The sequence below is a fragment of the Ambystoma mexicanum genome, chromosome 1p (assembly GCF_040938575.1).
Source record: "Ambystoma mexicanum isolate Mex_15411 chromosome 1p, UKY_AmexF1_1, whole genome shotgun sequence".
Taxonomy (NCBI): Eukaryota; Metazoa; Chordata; class Amphibia; order Caudata; family Ambystomatidae; genus Ambystoma; species Ambystoma mexicanum.
Genome location: NC_090921.1, coordinates 983,041,533 through 983,056,635, shown reverse-complemented (window position 1 = coordinate 983,056,635; position 15,103 = coordinate 983,041,533). Strand labels below are relative to the sequence as shown.

General features: G+C 54.8%; 1 protein-coding gene across 7 annotated transcripts in view; it reads left to right on the top strand.

Moving 5' to 3' along the window:
* The window catches only part of CNGB1 (cyclic nucleotide gated channel subunit beta 1), a 1,007,057-nt gene that overhangs the window by 746,229 nt on the left and 245,725 nt on the right, over positions 1 to 15,103 (top strand). For all 7 annotated transcript variants that reach the window (XM_069654372.1, XM_069654395.1, XM_069654388.1 and 4 more), the window contains one exon: positions 11,478 to 11,628. In XM_069654372.1, coding sequence (XP_069510473.1) covers positions 11,478 to 11,628 — 151 coding nt within the window. The remainder of the gene's footprint in view (positions 1 to 11,477; positions 11,629 to 15,103) is intronic.

The following is a 15,103-nucleotide window of genomic DNA, read 5'->3' as shown; positions in this document are numbered from 1 at the left end:
ACACAGCTCCTGGCCTAGCTCTGCCTGGCTGCACATGCTCGCTTTGCTCACCGCCAGTTCGCTCCTGGGAGCACAGCTCCTGGCCTAGCCCTGCCTGGCTGCACATGTTCGCTTTGCTCACCGCCAGCCCGCTCCTGGGAACACAGCTCCTGGCCTAGCTCGGCCTGGCTGCACATGCTCGCTTTGCCCCCTGCCAGTCCGCTCCTGGGAGCACAGCTCCTGGCCTAGCCCTGCCTGGCTGCACATGCTCGCTTTGCTCAGCGCCAGTCCGCTCCTGGGAACACAGCTCCTGGCCTAGCTCTGCCTGGCTGCACATGCTCGCTTTGCTCACCGCCAGTCCGCTCCTGGGAGCACAGCTCCTGGCCTAGCCCTGCCTGGCTGCACATGCTCGCTTTGCTCACCGCCAGTTCGCTCCTGGGAGCACAGCTCCTGGCCTAGCCCTGCCTGGCTGCACATGCACGCTTTGTTCAGCGCCAGTCCGCTCCTGGGAACACAGCTCCTGGGCTAGCCCTGCCTGGCTGCACATGCTCGCTTTGCTCAGCTCCAGTCCGCTCCTGGGAACGCAGCTCCTGGACTAGCCCTGCCTGGCCTAGCCCTGCATGGCTGCACATGCTCGCTTTGCTCACCGCCAGTCTGCTCCTGGAAACACTGCTCGCTTTGCTCTGCGCTAGTCCGCTCCTGGAAACACTGCTCGCTTTGCTCAGCGCAGGTCTGCTCCTGGGAACACAGCTTCTGACCTAGCCCTGCCTGGCTGCACATGCTCGCTTTGCTCACCGCCAGTCCGCTCCTGGAAACACTGCTCGCTTTGCTCAGCGCCAGTCCGCTCCTGGGAACACAGCTCCTCGCCTAGCCCTGCCTGGCTGCACTTGCTCGCTTTGCTCACCGCCAGTCCGATCCTGGGAACACAGATCCTGTCCTAGCCCTGCCTGGCTGCACATGCTCTCTTTGCTCAGTGCCAGTCTGCTCCTGGGAACACAGCTCCTGGCCTAGCCCTGCCTGGCTACACATGCTCGCTTTGCTCACCGCCAGTCCGCTCCTGGAAACACTGCTTGCTTTGCTCACCGCCAGTCCGCTCCTGGGAACACAGCTCCTGGCCTAGCCCTGCCTGGTTGCACATGCTCGCTTTGCTCAGCGCCAGTCCGCTCCTGGGAACACAGCTCCTGGCCTAGCTCTGCCTGGCTGCACATGCTCGCGTTGCTCACCGCCAGTCCGCTCCTGGGAGCACAGCTCCTGGCCTAGTCCTGCCTGGCTGCACATCCTCGCTGTACTCACTGCCAGTCCGCTCCTGGGAACACAGCTACTGGCCTAGCCCTGCCTGCCTGCAAATGCTCGCTTTGCTCAGCGCCAGTCCGCTCCTGGGAACACAGCTCCTGGCCTAGCCCTAACTGGCTGCACATGCTCGCTTTGCTCAGCGCCAGTCCGCTCCTGGGAACACAGCTCCTGGCCTAGCTCGGCCTGGCTGCACATGCTCGCTTTTCCCCCCTGCCAGTCCGCTCCTGGCCTAGCCCTGCCTGGCTGCACATGCTCGCTTTGCTCAGCGCCAGTCCGCTCCTGGGAACACAGCTCCTCTAGCTCTGCCTGGCTGCACCTGATCGCTTTGCTCACTGCCAGTCTGCCCCTGGGAGCACAGCTCCTGGCCTAGCCCTGCCTGGCTGCACATGCTCGCTTTGCTCACCGCCAGTTCGCTCCTGGGAGCACAGCTCCTGGCCTAGCACTGCCTGGCTGCACATGTTCGCTTTGCTCACCGCCAGTCCGCTCCTGGGAACACAGCTCCTGGCCTAGCTCGGCCTGGCTGCAAATGCTCGCTTTGCCCCCCTGCCAGTCCGCTTCTGGGAGCACAGCTCCTGGCCTAGCCCTGCCTGGCTGCACATGCTCGCTTTGCTCACCGCCAGTCCACTCCTGGGAGCACAGCTCCTGGCCTAGCCCTGCCTGGTTGCACATGCTCGCTTTGCTCACCGCCAGTTCACTCATGGGAGCACAGCTCCTGACCTAGCCCTGCCTGGCTGCACATGCACGCTTTGCTCAGCGCCAGTCTGCTCCTGGGAACACAGCTCCTGGGCTAGCCCTGCCTGGCTGCACATGCTTGCTTTGCTCAGCTCCAGTCCGCTCCTGGGAACACAGCTCCTGGCCTAGCCCCGCCTGGCCTAGCCCTGCATGGCTGCACATGCTCGCTTTGCTCACCGCCAGTCTGCTCCTGAAAACACTGCTTGCTTTGCTCAGCGCCAATCCGCTCCTGGAAACACTGCTCGCTTTGCTCAGCGCAAGTCCGCTCCTGGGAACACAGCTTCTGACCTAGCCCTGCCTGGCTGCACATGCTCGCTTTGCTCACCGCCAGTCTGGTCCTGGAAACACTGCTCACTTTGCTCAGCGCCAGTCCGCTCCTGGGAACACAGCTCCTCGCCTAGCCCTGCCTGGCAGCACATGCTCGCTTTGCTCACTGCCAGTCCGCTCCTGGGAACACAGTTCCTGTCCTAGCCCTGCCTGGCTGCACATGCTCGCTTTGCTCAGCGCCAGTCTGCTCCTGGGAACACAGCTCCTGGCCTAGCCCTGCCTGGCTGCACATGCTCGCTTTGCTCACTGCCAGTCCGTTCCTGGAAACACTGCTCACTTTGCTCACCGCCAGTCTGCTCCTGGAAAAACTGCTCGCTTTGCTCACCACCAGTCCGCTCCTGGGAACACAGCTCCTAGCCTAGCCCTGCCTGGCTGCACATGCTCGCTTTGCTCACCACCAGTCTGCTCCTGGAAACACTGCTCGCTTTGCTCAGCTCCAGTCTGTTCCTGGGAACATAGCTCCTGACCTAGCCCTGTCTGGCTGCACATGCTTGCTTTGTTCACCGCCAGTCAGCTCCTGGAAACACTGCTCTCTTTGCTCAGTGCCAGTCTGCTCCTGGGAACACAGCTCCTGGCCTAGCCCTGCCTGGCTACACATGCTCGCTTTGCTCACCGCCAGTCTGCTCCTGGAAACACTGCTTGCTTTGCTCACCGCCAGTCCGCTCCTGGGTACACAGCTCCTGGCCTAGCCCTGCCTGGTTGCACATGCTCGCTTTGCTCAGCGCCAGTCCGCTCCTGGGAAAACAGCTCCTGGCCTAGCTCTGCCTGGCTGCACATGCTCGCGTTGCTCACCGCCAGTCCGCTCCTGGGAGCACAGCTCCTGGCCTAGTCCTGCCTGGCTGCACATCCTCGCTGTACTCACTGCCAGTCCGCTCCTGGGAACACAGCTACTGGCCTAGCCCTGCCTGCCTGCAAATGCTCGCTTTGCTCAGCGCCAGTCCGCTCCTGGGAACACAGCTCCTGGCCTAGCCCTAACTGGCTGCACATGCTCGCTTTGCTCAGCGCCAGTCCGCTCCTGGGAACACAGCTCCTGGCCTAGCCCTGCCTGGCTGCACATGCACGCTTTGCTCAGCGCCAGTCCGCTCCTGGGAACACAGCTCCTGGGCTAGCCCTGCCTGGCTGCACATGCTTGCTTTGCTCAGCTCCAGTCCACTCCTGGGAACACAGCTCCTGGCCTAGCCCCGCCTGGCCTAGCCCTGCATGGCTGCACATGCTCGCTTTGCTCACCGCCAGTCTGCTCCTGGAAACACTGCTTGGTTTGCTCAGCGCCAATCCGCTCCTGGAAACACTGCTCGCTTTGCTCAGCGCAAGTCCGCTCCTGGGAACACAGCTTCTGACCTAGCCCTGCCTGGCTGCACATGCTCGCTTTGCTCACCGCCAGTCTGGTCCTGGAAACACTGCTCACTTTGCTCAGCGCCAGTCCGCTCCTGGGAACACAGCTCCTCGCCTAGCCCTGCCTGGCAGCACATGCTCGCTTTGCTCACTGCCAGTCCGCTCCTGGGAACACAGTTCCTGTCCTAGTCCTGCCTGGCTGCACATGCTTGCTTTGCTCAGCGCCAGTCTGCTCCTGGGAACACAGCTCCTGGCCTAGCCCTGCCTGGCTGCACATACTCGCTTTGCTCACCGCCAGTCCGTTCCTGGAAACACTGCTCACTTTGCTCACCGCCAGTCTGCTCCTGAAAACACTGCTCGCTTTCCTCACCGCCAGTCCGCTCCTGGGAACACAGCTCCTGGCCTAGCCCTGCCTGGCTGCACATGCTCACTTTGCTCACCGCCAGTCTGCTCCTGGAAACACTGCTCGCTTTGCTCAGCTCCAGTCTGCTCCTGGGAACATAGCTCCTGACCTAGCCCTGTCTGGCTGCACATGCTTGCTTTGTTCACCGCCAGTCAGCTCCTGGAAACACTGCTCTCTTTGCTCAGTGCCAGTCTGCTCCTGGGAACACAGCTCCTGGCCTAGCCCTGCCTGGCTACACATGCTCGCTTTGCTCACCGCCAGTCTGCTCCTGGAAACACTGCTTGCTTTGCTCACCGCCAGTCCGCTCCTGGGAACACAGCTCCTGGCCTAGCCCTGCCTGGTTGCACATGCTCGCTTTGCTCAGCGCCAGTCCGCTCCTGGGAACACAGCTCCTGGCCTAGCTCTGCCTGGCTGCACATGCTCGCGTTGCTCACCGCCAGTCCGCTCCTGGGAGCACAGCTCCTGGCCTAGTCCTGCCTGGCTGCACATCCTCGCTGTACTCACTGCCAGTCCGCTCCTGGGAACACAGCTACTGGCCTAGCCATGCCTGCCTGCAAATGCTCGCTTTGCTCAGCGCCAGTCCGCTCCTGGGAACACAGCTCCTGGCCTAGCCCTAACTGGCTGCACATGCTCGCTTTGCTCAGCGCCAGTCCGCTCCTGGGAACACAGCTCCTGGCCTAGCTCGGCCTGGCTGCACATGCTCGCTTTTCCCCCCTGCCAGTCCGCTCCTGGCCTAGCCCTGCCTTGCTGCACATGCTCGCTTTGCTCAGTGCCAGTCCGCTCCTGGGAACACAGCTCCTGGCCTAGCTCTGCCTGGCTGCACCTGATCGCTTTGCTCACTGCCGGTCTGCCCCTGGGAGCACAGCTCCTGGCCTAGCCCTGCCTGGCCGCAAATGCACGCTTTGCTCACCGCCAGTTCGCTCCTGGGAGCACAGCTCCTGGCCTAGCCCTGCCTGGCTGCACATGTTCGCTTTGCTCACCGCCAGTCCGCTCCTGGGAACACAGCTCCTGGCCTAGCTCGGCCTGGCTGCAAATGCTCCATTTGCCCCCCCTGCCAGTCCGCTCCTGGGAGCACAGCTCCTGGCTTAGCCCTGCCTGGCTGCACATGCTCGCTTTGCTCAGCGCCAGTCCGCTCCTGGGAACACAGCTCCTGGCCTGGCTCTGCCTGGCTGCACCTGCTCGCTTTGCTCACCGCCAGTCCGCTCCTGGGAGCACAGCTCCTGGCCTAGCCCTGCCTGGTTGCACATGCTCGCTTTGCTCACCGCCAGTTCGCTCCTGGGAGCACAGCTCCTGACCTAGCCCTGCCTGGCTGCACATGCACGCTTTGCTCAGCGCCAGTCCGCTCCTGGGAACACAGCTCCTGGGCTAGCCCTGCCTGGCTGCACATGCTTGCTTTGCTCAGCTCCAGTCCGCTCCTGGGAACACAACTCCTGGCCTAGCCCCGCCTGGCCTAGCCCTGCATGGCTGCACATGCTCGCTTTGCTCACCGCCAGTCTGCTCCTGGAAACACTGCTTGCTTTGCTCAGCGCCAATCCGCTCCTGAAAACACTGCTCGCTTTGCTCAGCGCAAGTCCGCTCCTGGGAACACAGCTTCTGACCTAGCCCTGCCTGGCTGCACATGCTCGCTTTGCTCACCGCCAGTCTGCTCCTGGAAACACTGCTCACTTTGCTCAGCGCCAGTCAGCTCCTGGGAACACAGCTCCTCGCCTAGCCCTGCCTGGCAGCACATGCTCGCTTTGCTCACTGCCAGTCCGCTCCTGGGAACACAGTTCCTGTCCTAGCCCTGCCTGGCTGCACATGCTCGCTTTGCTCAGCGCCAGTCTGCTCCTGGGAACACAGCTCCTGGCCTAGCCCTGCCTGGCTGCACATGCTCGCTTTGCTCACCGCCAGTCCGTTCCTGGAAACACTGCTCACTTTGCTCAGCGCCAGTCCGCTCCTGGGAACACAGCTCCTGGCCTAACCCTGCCTGGCTGCATATGCTCACTTTGCTCACCGCCAGTCTGCTCCTGGAAACACTGCTCGCTTTGCGCACCGCCAGTCCGCTCCTGGGAACACAGCTCCTGGCCTAGCCCTGCCTGGCTGCACATGCTCGCTTTGCTCACCGCCAGTCCGTTCCTGGAAACACTGCTCACTTTGCTCAGCGCCAGTCCGCTCCTGGGAACACAGCTCCTGGCCTAACCCTGCCTGGCTGCATATGCTCGCTTTGTTCACCGCCAGCCTGCTCCTGGAAACACTGCTCGCTTTGCTCAGCGCCAGTCCGCTCCTCGGAACACAGTTCCTGGCCTATCTCTGCCTGGCTGCACATGCTCGCTTTGCTCACCGCCAGTCTGCTCCTGGAAACACTGCTCGCTTTGCTCAGCTCCAGTCTGCTCCTGGGAACATAGCTCCTGACCTAGCCCTGTCTGGCTGCACATGCTTGCTTTGTTCACCGCCAGTCAGCTCCTGGAAACACTGCTCGCTTTGCTCAGCGCCAGTCCGCTCCTGGGAACACAGCTCCTGGCCTAGCCCTGACTGACTGCACATGCTCGCTTTGCTCACCGCCAGTCCGCTCCTGGAAACACTGCTAGCTTTGCTCACCGCCAGTCCGCTCCTGGGAACACAGCTCCTGACCTAGCCCTGCCTGGCTGCACATGCTCGCTTTGCTCAACGCCAGTCCGCACCTGGGAACACAGCTCCTGGCCTAGCCCTGCCTGGCTGCACATGCTCGCTTTGCCCCTGACCTAGCCTTGCCTGGCTGCAAATGCTCGCTTTGCTCACCGCCAGTCTGCTCCTGGGAACACAGCTCCTGGGCTAGCCCTGCCTGGCTGCACATGCTCGCTTTGCTCACCCCCAGTCCGCTCAAGGGAACACAGCTCCTGGCCTAGCCAAGCCTGGCTGCACATGCTCGCTTTGCTCACCGCCAGTCCGCTCCTGGGAACACAGCTCCTGACCTAGCCCTGTCTGGCTGCACATGCTGTATATCAGTCCAACTGCTCCCTACATGAAGCTACATGGCCATCTAGTTGCATGCCAAACCTATGCACTTCTTCTGAAAGTACACGCATTACTCTACGACTCAGCACACAGCTCTACCAGCGCGGGACCAATCCTCCTGCAAGTGTGTGCTGTCATGCATTACAGGCCTGTGCGGGGTTGCAAGGGATTGAAAGTGAGGCAGTGTTAGGAGCATCAGGGATAGGACTTGTGTGGAGAGTCACTTGGCATCAAGGCTGAGATGTGGGGTGTGGCTCTCGCCAACCACTCTCAGGAGATGAGCAGTCAGCCTCACATGCCCGTGGGGTGCCGGTGCCAGAGCACAATGCAGAGTTTTGGCCACCCTCTGTGAAGTGGCATTTTGCTGCCCTTCTTTGCTGGTGATGGTGTGGCATTTTTGGCAGGTAGGGTCAAGCTGGTGACACCCTGACCCAGCATTGCATTAACATGTCAATAGAAGAAGACAGTGAGAGGGCACATTTAGGCACCTATTTGATGCCAATGGCAAAAAGGATTATTAAGAAACCCCCGCTGGAAGGAATTTGTAAACTTGTTTTAGAGAAACAAGTGGAGACCCGGGCTGTGACGCACTGAAGGGGAGTTTCAGAAATGCAGAAAATGTGGAACCTTGGGGCATATTGTACTCTAGGGGAAAAGCAGAGAGGAAAACTGGATAGATGCTGGAAGCCAGTGCTGTTGCGGCTGAAATGCTAGAACTCTTTGAGGTCCAGGCCCAGGGGATGAGAGGATGGGCCGATGTGGACCCTCAGGAGGGGAGCCGGGTCAGAAGATCAGCGAGGGCTGCATGCTAAGCTCCATTGGAAGCCAGTTTTACTTGGAGAATAGAGGAAGCACGCGGAGGAAACATTTGAAACCAGTTTCTGTCTAGAAGCGGGCGAGCTGATCCTGAGACCCATAGCTAGCCACTGTAGCCGTCGGATGCTAGAGTAATTTCAAGCCACTGACAGTTCAACCGATCAGAAATTCATGTGTTTGTTAATCAAGAAAGGATAGCCCTTGTGGGTGGTTTTTGTTCCAGGCATGCATTACACAGGTGCTTTCACATCCTGCTCTCCCAACCCAGGAGACCCAATGGGCAGCATGTTGTGCCCTAGCAGCTGCGCGGCATCTTGACCTTTGTGTTTCTCATTCCAGCTGCCGATGTCCTACCCTGCTGCGCTTTGCTTCCTGCTCCTAGCCTACCACCAGCATGCCCAAGCAAACCAAGGACGTGGAGCTAGCGCGCCTGGTGCATCGCAAGCCGCCGGAAAACCGAACCAAACCCCCTGTCCCGTCAGCAACAACCGAGCAGCTTCCTAATGTCCCCAACTACCAACCCAAAGCTGTTGCTTCTTCCTCACATCTCCTCCCACCCTCTACCCATAAGGGAAAAAAGGCTGGGGTCCTGAATCCTGTGTTCCAGAGCGAGGAGTGTGCAGCCTCTGGGTCAATAGGTAGTGCACAGTGTTTCCAAAATGTTGTGCTTTTGGGTGTTGTACTGTGTTCTGTCTTGTTGTATTGCTGCATGGAGAGATGAGGTATGGGGAGGCTTGCATATCATTTGACTGTCCTTTACAAAATTAGCGTAAAGCCTGGGTCTCCTTCCAGGCTCTTCAAATGTGGCCCTCGCGTAGGCGGTATGCTTGTGTCACCACTCTTGGGCTAGTTAGCAGTTCTGTATAAAACATGTAATTCTCTCTAATGTGAAACCATAGCTTTAAATGGGGCCCAAGGAGGTTGCAAATTCCTAACCATCCCCTGGCAAGAGAATACAGGGAACAGATTTTACCAGGACTAGAGATGCTTGTCCATAGTTATGTGACCTGAAGTCCCTTGATAATTCCACAATTACTAGCCTTGGGGCTCTTTTACCGCCTTCGAGGTTTGTGCTCCCCCTAACTTTATAACCAAATCTGGGAAATCTGTCCCCCTTGATCTGTAGGACGAACTCTCCTGTCAATAAAAGAAACTACCTGGAAAAACATGAATCACTTTATGTGAACTTCTCTTTTGCAAGGATAATGGAGAAAGGGTAAAAAGTAGCAAAGTTGATTGCGGAAAACAAAATGCATTTCTCGTTGGGAACTGGATCTGGGTGTTGATGGGGGGGCACTGCTACAAGCGGTAGCCAAGAAACGGGAAAAGATACCGGGAAGTTTGAAAGGAAGGATTTCCACTGAAAGTGGAGAATTGGATTGGTTAAATGTTGCCTACAGGAAGTCCTGCAGCAATAGATGGGAAGATATCAATGATTGGTAGCTGGAGCTGGAGAACCTTCTTGTTCCTGTAGCTCTTGGCCAGGACTGGGGCCTCATGTTCCCACTGACGTGCTCCCTAGCCTCGGTACTTCATACCCAGGACAGAAGCACTTTCTCCTTCGAGATCTTGAATCCCCTGGGTTGGTAAAGTGAGCCGGACATGCAAAACTGTAACACCCTTACTTTAGTGCCCTTTGATACTGTGGTTACCAGGGCTCAGTTAGCCTATATTGAGTATCTATAGCCAGGCAAGCCTTACTCTTGTCCTCTGGTGGTCTATAGGTCGACTATCCTTTTCATAGTGAGATGTAGCTGTGTGGCTCCCATTATTAGGCAAGCCTGAATCTAGTCAAATGTATCTATATTGCTTCCATGGAAAGACCCTCCTCTACCTGCTGCCCAACATCCCCAATGCTTCTAGGGTTGGACCAGCATGTCCCTGGCCATATGCATCTCTACTGGTTTGATGGCTTTGTCAACCTGTCTGCAGTAACCACCATCCCTAGGACTTCCAAGCCTGACCATCCTGCCCCTAATGATAATTATTCATAGGATCTCCAGGCATGGAATAACCTGTGATTTTTAATCAGGCTTTTAAGGGACATTCACCAGCTTGTCCCTATTGATCAAGATGTACAGGGCTGCCAGGGTTGTTCCAGCCTGTCTCTGATGGCGTCCATCCCTATTGGATTAATGACTTGATCACCCTGCACCTAGTCTTATGCAGCTGGATGGTTTCCATGAATGAGCCAACTCAATGGCTTCTATTGATGGATCAGCCTTACCATGGTAGTAACTTAATCTTACTGGCTGGCTGCGAATTCATTGAATTATGTATTATTATCCTGCTGATAGCCCGTAGGTGCATCTGCATAACGCACTGTGGTGGAAACATTTCTATTCCATACAATAGTCCTAATGCTCCCAAAGACTTTTCCCTGCACAACACAGCCCCCTTAATATATGGATATCACACACTCGTTGGGGGCTTTCTCTGGAGCGGCAGAGTTCCTATTTGTGATGTAAGAAGGTGACAGGTTCGGCAAATTCCAACAGCTTGATGGGCAGAATCAGAGTATCTTTAAGATCAAGTATGGGCCTCGTTCACTCTAAGAGGAACTTGTGAACCAGAACCACATTCACTTCAGGGGCCAGAATGAATCATCATTCCAGGATCCCGATTGGATGTGGGTGGGCATTCATAGTAGAACCTATCGTAGATCTTTAGGTCCTATAAAAGCTAGTTTCATTGTATTCACTATAAGAGCCTATGTGATTCCATTTAGTCTTGGAAGGATAGCTCAGGGGCAACATGCTCACCTTGGAAGTAAGACGACACGGAGCAGCACAGGTTCAATCCCTGGGTGTGCACTTAGAAACCTCTGGGTATTAAGTGCGTTATAAATAACCCATTACAACTGCAATTCACTCTAAGAGCCAGTGTGAGCTCTACCTTTTATCATGGGACTGGGAATGTCGTGTGTGATTAGAGAAAGGAGGCTGCAAACAAATGTAACCTAACTGCAAAAGGTCTGTGAATCCCATTCACCCAGCATCAGGCTGACAATGCCCAATGGATCTTTCATAACATGAACATTGTGACATTGACTCCATTCACCTAGAGTGCTAAACTGGCGCATCTGTATGGGATTGATGCCGTAATTACAAGACAGTTGACTGTGGACAACTTTTTGCAAAACAATCACATTTATGGGAAAAGGTTCAGGTCATAGACACCACTAATCTGAACTTTAGAAATCAGTACATCAGGTCCAATAAAATGATGGTCTGAAACCCAGAATGTACAGTGTAATGCCGTGAGCCTGTGGGTCTGAGATCTAGAATTTATAGATCAGAGCTCATGAAGCTTTGGACTAGGCCCACGACATCAATTGCTCGTGCCCCTGCAACTTGCATGACTGGGATCCTGTAGCCTCACCCTCTGCCCCTGGACTCCAAAGATATGTGTCCTCAAACCCCCAGATGAAGGGGCCCTTCACACATACCATATGGACTCTTGGACTCAGAAATGTTGACTTGAGCCCTAAGTGTTGCCCAAAGTGCTGTGATTGCGAAGTGGTTTGTGCCTGGCCATGCACTTTCAGTCCACATGTTCACACTTGCCATCAGACACTGGTGATACCCAGAATATCTCGGTGATGATCTTACTTTTCCCAAAGAGCCCACAGGAACCTGCCATCCAGCTGTCAATGTGGAAGATGTGGACTATGCAAGCGGGGCCGCTGAGGGGAGCAAGCCGAGCGACCTTCATCCTCCACCCTCCCCCTACCGAACTCTCACTGTGCCCGGACCATCAGCCATTGCAAAGAGGTGAGACCCTGAGGGCAAAGCAAGTGGAATGAAGGCAACGGGCAATCGTTCAGAGAACTACCCTTCCTCTTCCTTCCCAACTCTCCTCACTCTTTTCTTTTTTTGAGGATTGTGCCCTCTTTTTCTCTCTTCCCTTCCATTTGTTGCCCTTCTCCCCTTTCTGGATCTGGCGCGCCTTTCTTCTTTTTCTACTCTCTTGAACCGTATACTCTTAGAAACCAAAGTTATAAGACATGATACATCTGGGTTGGAAGCACAGGGCTGAAAGCAAACAACGCCCTGTTACATCCGGTCACTTTATAGTGGTGCTACGCATGGATATATGCAGGAGAGGGTCGTGCAGGAGGTGGATGTACTATATCAAGACCTGCAAAGGATGGGAGGACTGTGCTCAGATATGCAGCGCATGATGTCGCTGTGTACAGATATGCAGGGGATGAGTGGTGGTATATACAGATATATTGGCTATCATTCTCGGTGCAGATATGCAGGCGGCCCCATTTCAGGAGATAGTCACACTGTGCATAGTTATGTAGTAAATGACAGGGCTATGAATGGACATGTAATAGGCGGCTCTTTGGCTTTGTGTACTTGCATAGTGGATGAGGTGCGATATGCAGACATGTTGGGTTTGGGGATTTAACATGTACATCTGCATGAGAAGGGTTTGCTGGGCACAGATGCTCTGGAGATGATAGCACGGTTTGCTGGGCACAGATGCTCTGGAGATGATAGCAATGTTTGCTGGGCACAGACACTCTGGAGATGATAGGAAGGTTTGCTGGGCACAGATGCTCTGGAGATGATAGGAAGGTTTGCTGGGCACAGATGCTCTGGAGATGATAGCAAGGTTTGCTGGGCACAGACACTCTGGAGATGATAGGAAGGTTTGCTGGGCACAGATGCTCTGGAGATGATAGGAGGGTTCGCTGGGCACAGATGCTCTGTGGATGATTAGAAGGGTTTGCTGCGCACAGATGCTCTGGAGATGATAGGAGGGTTTGCTAGGCACAGATGCTCTGGAGATGATAGGAGGGTTTGCTGGGCACAGATGCTCTGGAGATGATAGCAAGGTTTGCTGGGCACAGATGCTCTGGAGATGATAGGAGGGTTTGCTGGGCACAGATGCTCTGTGGATGATTAGAAGGGTTTGCTGGGCACAGATGCTCTGGAGAGGAGAGGAAGGTTTGCTGGGCACAGATGCTCTGGAGAGGATAGGAATGTTTTCTGGGCACAGATGCTCCGTGGATGATAGGAAGGTTTTCTGGGCACAGATGCTTTAGAGATGATGGTGCTGCATGTGGGTACTGTAGAGCCAGTTCTGCACGCAGCAGCTGTATCATGTGAAGGCATCATGAAGGAAGACACAGACAACAGATTCAAAGTTAAAATAAAAGGGTTTATTGAATAAAATGTTAATATAGTAGAAGGCCTTATGTGTGCCCTATAGTAGGATGGGATGTCCCTACCTGAACGAAACTAAGGAAAGTCTGAGTCAAAGAGATCAACTTAAACGTCTGTCTGTGCCCAAAACCTATCCTTGCCCTCACAACTGAAGCTAAACAATGTATGGGGATGTCAATAATAAACGACTTCTCCCAGCTCTTAGCTTCCTCTTCAGCCCCCCTTCCCCAAGTTCAAGATAGTTCCACAAAGGTCTCAAGATTACCATTCCCAAATTCAATGCAATATATTTACACAAAATCCTTAGGGTTCCCTTCCCCAAGTTCAATGTAACACTGTTCAAACAAAAAGGGGTCTTGAAGCTCCGTCCTCAAGACAGTATTTGCAGTTCATCAAGTCTCAGGGTTCCCTTGCCCAAGTGTTCAATGTAGCAACTTGTATTGGTTTCAGTCTTTCAAAGTTCAACACAAATCTAGGCCAACTTGACCCTCCTTCTGGATTGCATTACGAGTTTACTCACAGTGCTCCTTCTTGTCTTATTTCACAATGTCTTTGGCTTTTACAATTCAGAGCTCCATGGTCTAGGCACAGTTGTCAGACCACACGGTCCACCCATCACAGGTCGCGCAACCAGGAACCCTATGCTCCTAAACCCACACAGGTTCTTCTGTATTTGCCCCTGTGTATAGATTCACATTCACTTAACTTCTCTTTGTCGGTCTCTTGGCTTTATGTGCAGGTTCACACTATCCTGGCTTCTCCTGGTTAGCCTATTAGCTTAAGAAGTGTGACACACAATGGCAAAAGTCTTTGGCCTTGTCACACTATTATTCATTCCTACAGTTCACTTTAAGGTGGTTTTTTGTATTCCCCACCTTTCTGTCGCACTCTTTCACACTTGCGCTCTTTTCCGCAGACTGCTTCCAAATGGGCTCTTTCCCTTTTGGCCTTTCACCAGCTATTCGCTTTTGCCCATAAAGTTTCATTCAGTTCGATATTCAATATTCTTAGTTTAGCTTTATTGGTTTAATTCATTTCGGCATTCAATATAATTCATACGGCACTTCGGTGCTTATGTGTAGCCCCCTTGGTACTCAGCGTTTGGCTACTACACTTCCAGTCGGCTTCACAGGCTGGCAAGACGGTCCCTGCTCGCTCTACGGGTGTTTCCTGATATACGTCAGCAGCTCCGCTTCTGCTCTACGGATGCGGTCCACGTTCTCTCCTTCTTCTCTCTTCCAGTTAGCTTCTCAGGTTGGTGGGCCAATCTCTGTGGGCCCTGCTCGCTCTCCGGGTGCTTTATGGCATACACCGGTGGCTCCCCTTCTACTCCAAGGACGCAGACAGCATCCTCTCCTTTTTCTCTCTTGCCCACAGCTCCAGCTGCTTTCCCTCAACCACAGATGCTCCAACACCCATGGCAGCCTAACGGCCTGACTCGCTCTGGGCTCCACAGGATCTTTGGGACATCTGCTGGTGTCTTGGCTTCTCCTCAGGACCCACCACGGTTGTCTCCTCATGCGAAGGTTACCCTGCTGGTCTCTTCCACATTGGCCCCCTTGTGGCTCTCCACCTTGCGTCTTTGGTCTCCCCTGGTTTCATAGGTTGCAGGTGTAAATTCTCAATTGGGTTTGCCTGACTATAGCTCAAGGGACATGCCTGACCTTTAAAGCACTCTGCAGGCATCTTCCTCGTCCCAGTACTAGAGTGCTGAAAGGAGTTACTAGTGTTCATTACTCCTAGTTGCTTCTTCCTCATCTCAGTACTGGAGTGGTGAACTGAGTTACCAGTGTTCACCACTCCTAGTAGCTTCTTCCTCATCCAAGTACTGTCATAGGAAAACTGTGGGACAACGAGAGGAGATCTTTAACAATAGCCCCTAGAGGCTGGGAAAGGGTTAGGTTGGTTTTCAATAGAAAAAGGGGGTACCATGTCTCACCCTTGGCCCGTCTCTTCTTCACCCTCTTTCTGGGGCTTCTAGAATGTTAATATCTCTGGAAATTTTCCTGGGAAGTGGGACAGGGATAGCAATACCCTATAACTGTCTCTGGGACAGAGGGTTCTTCCTGAA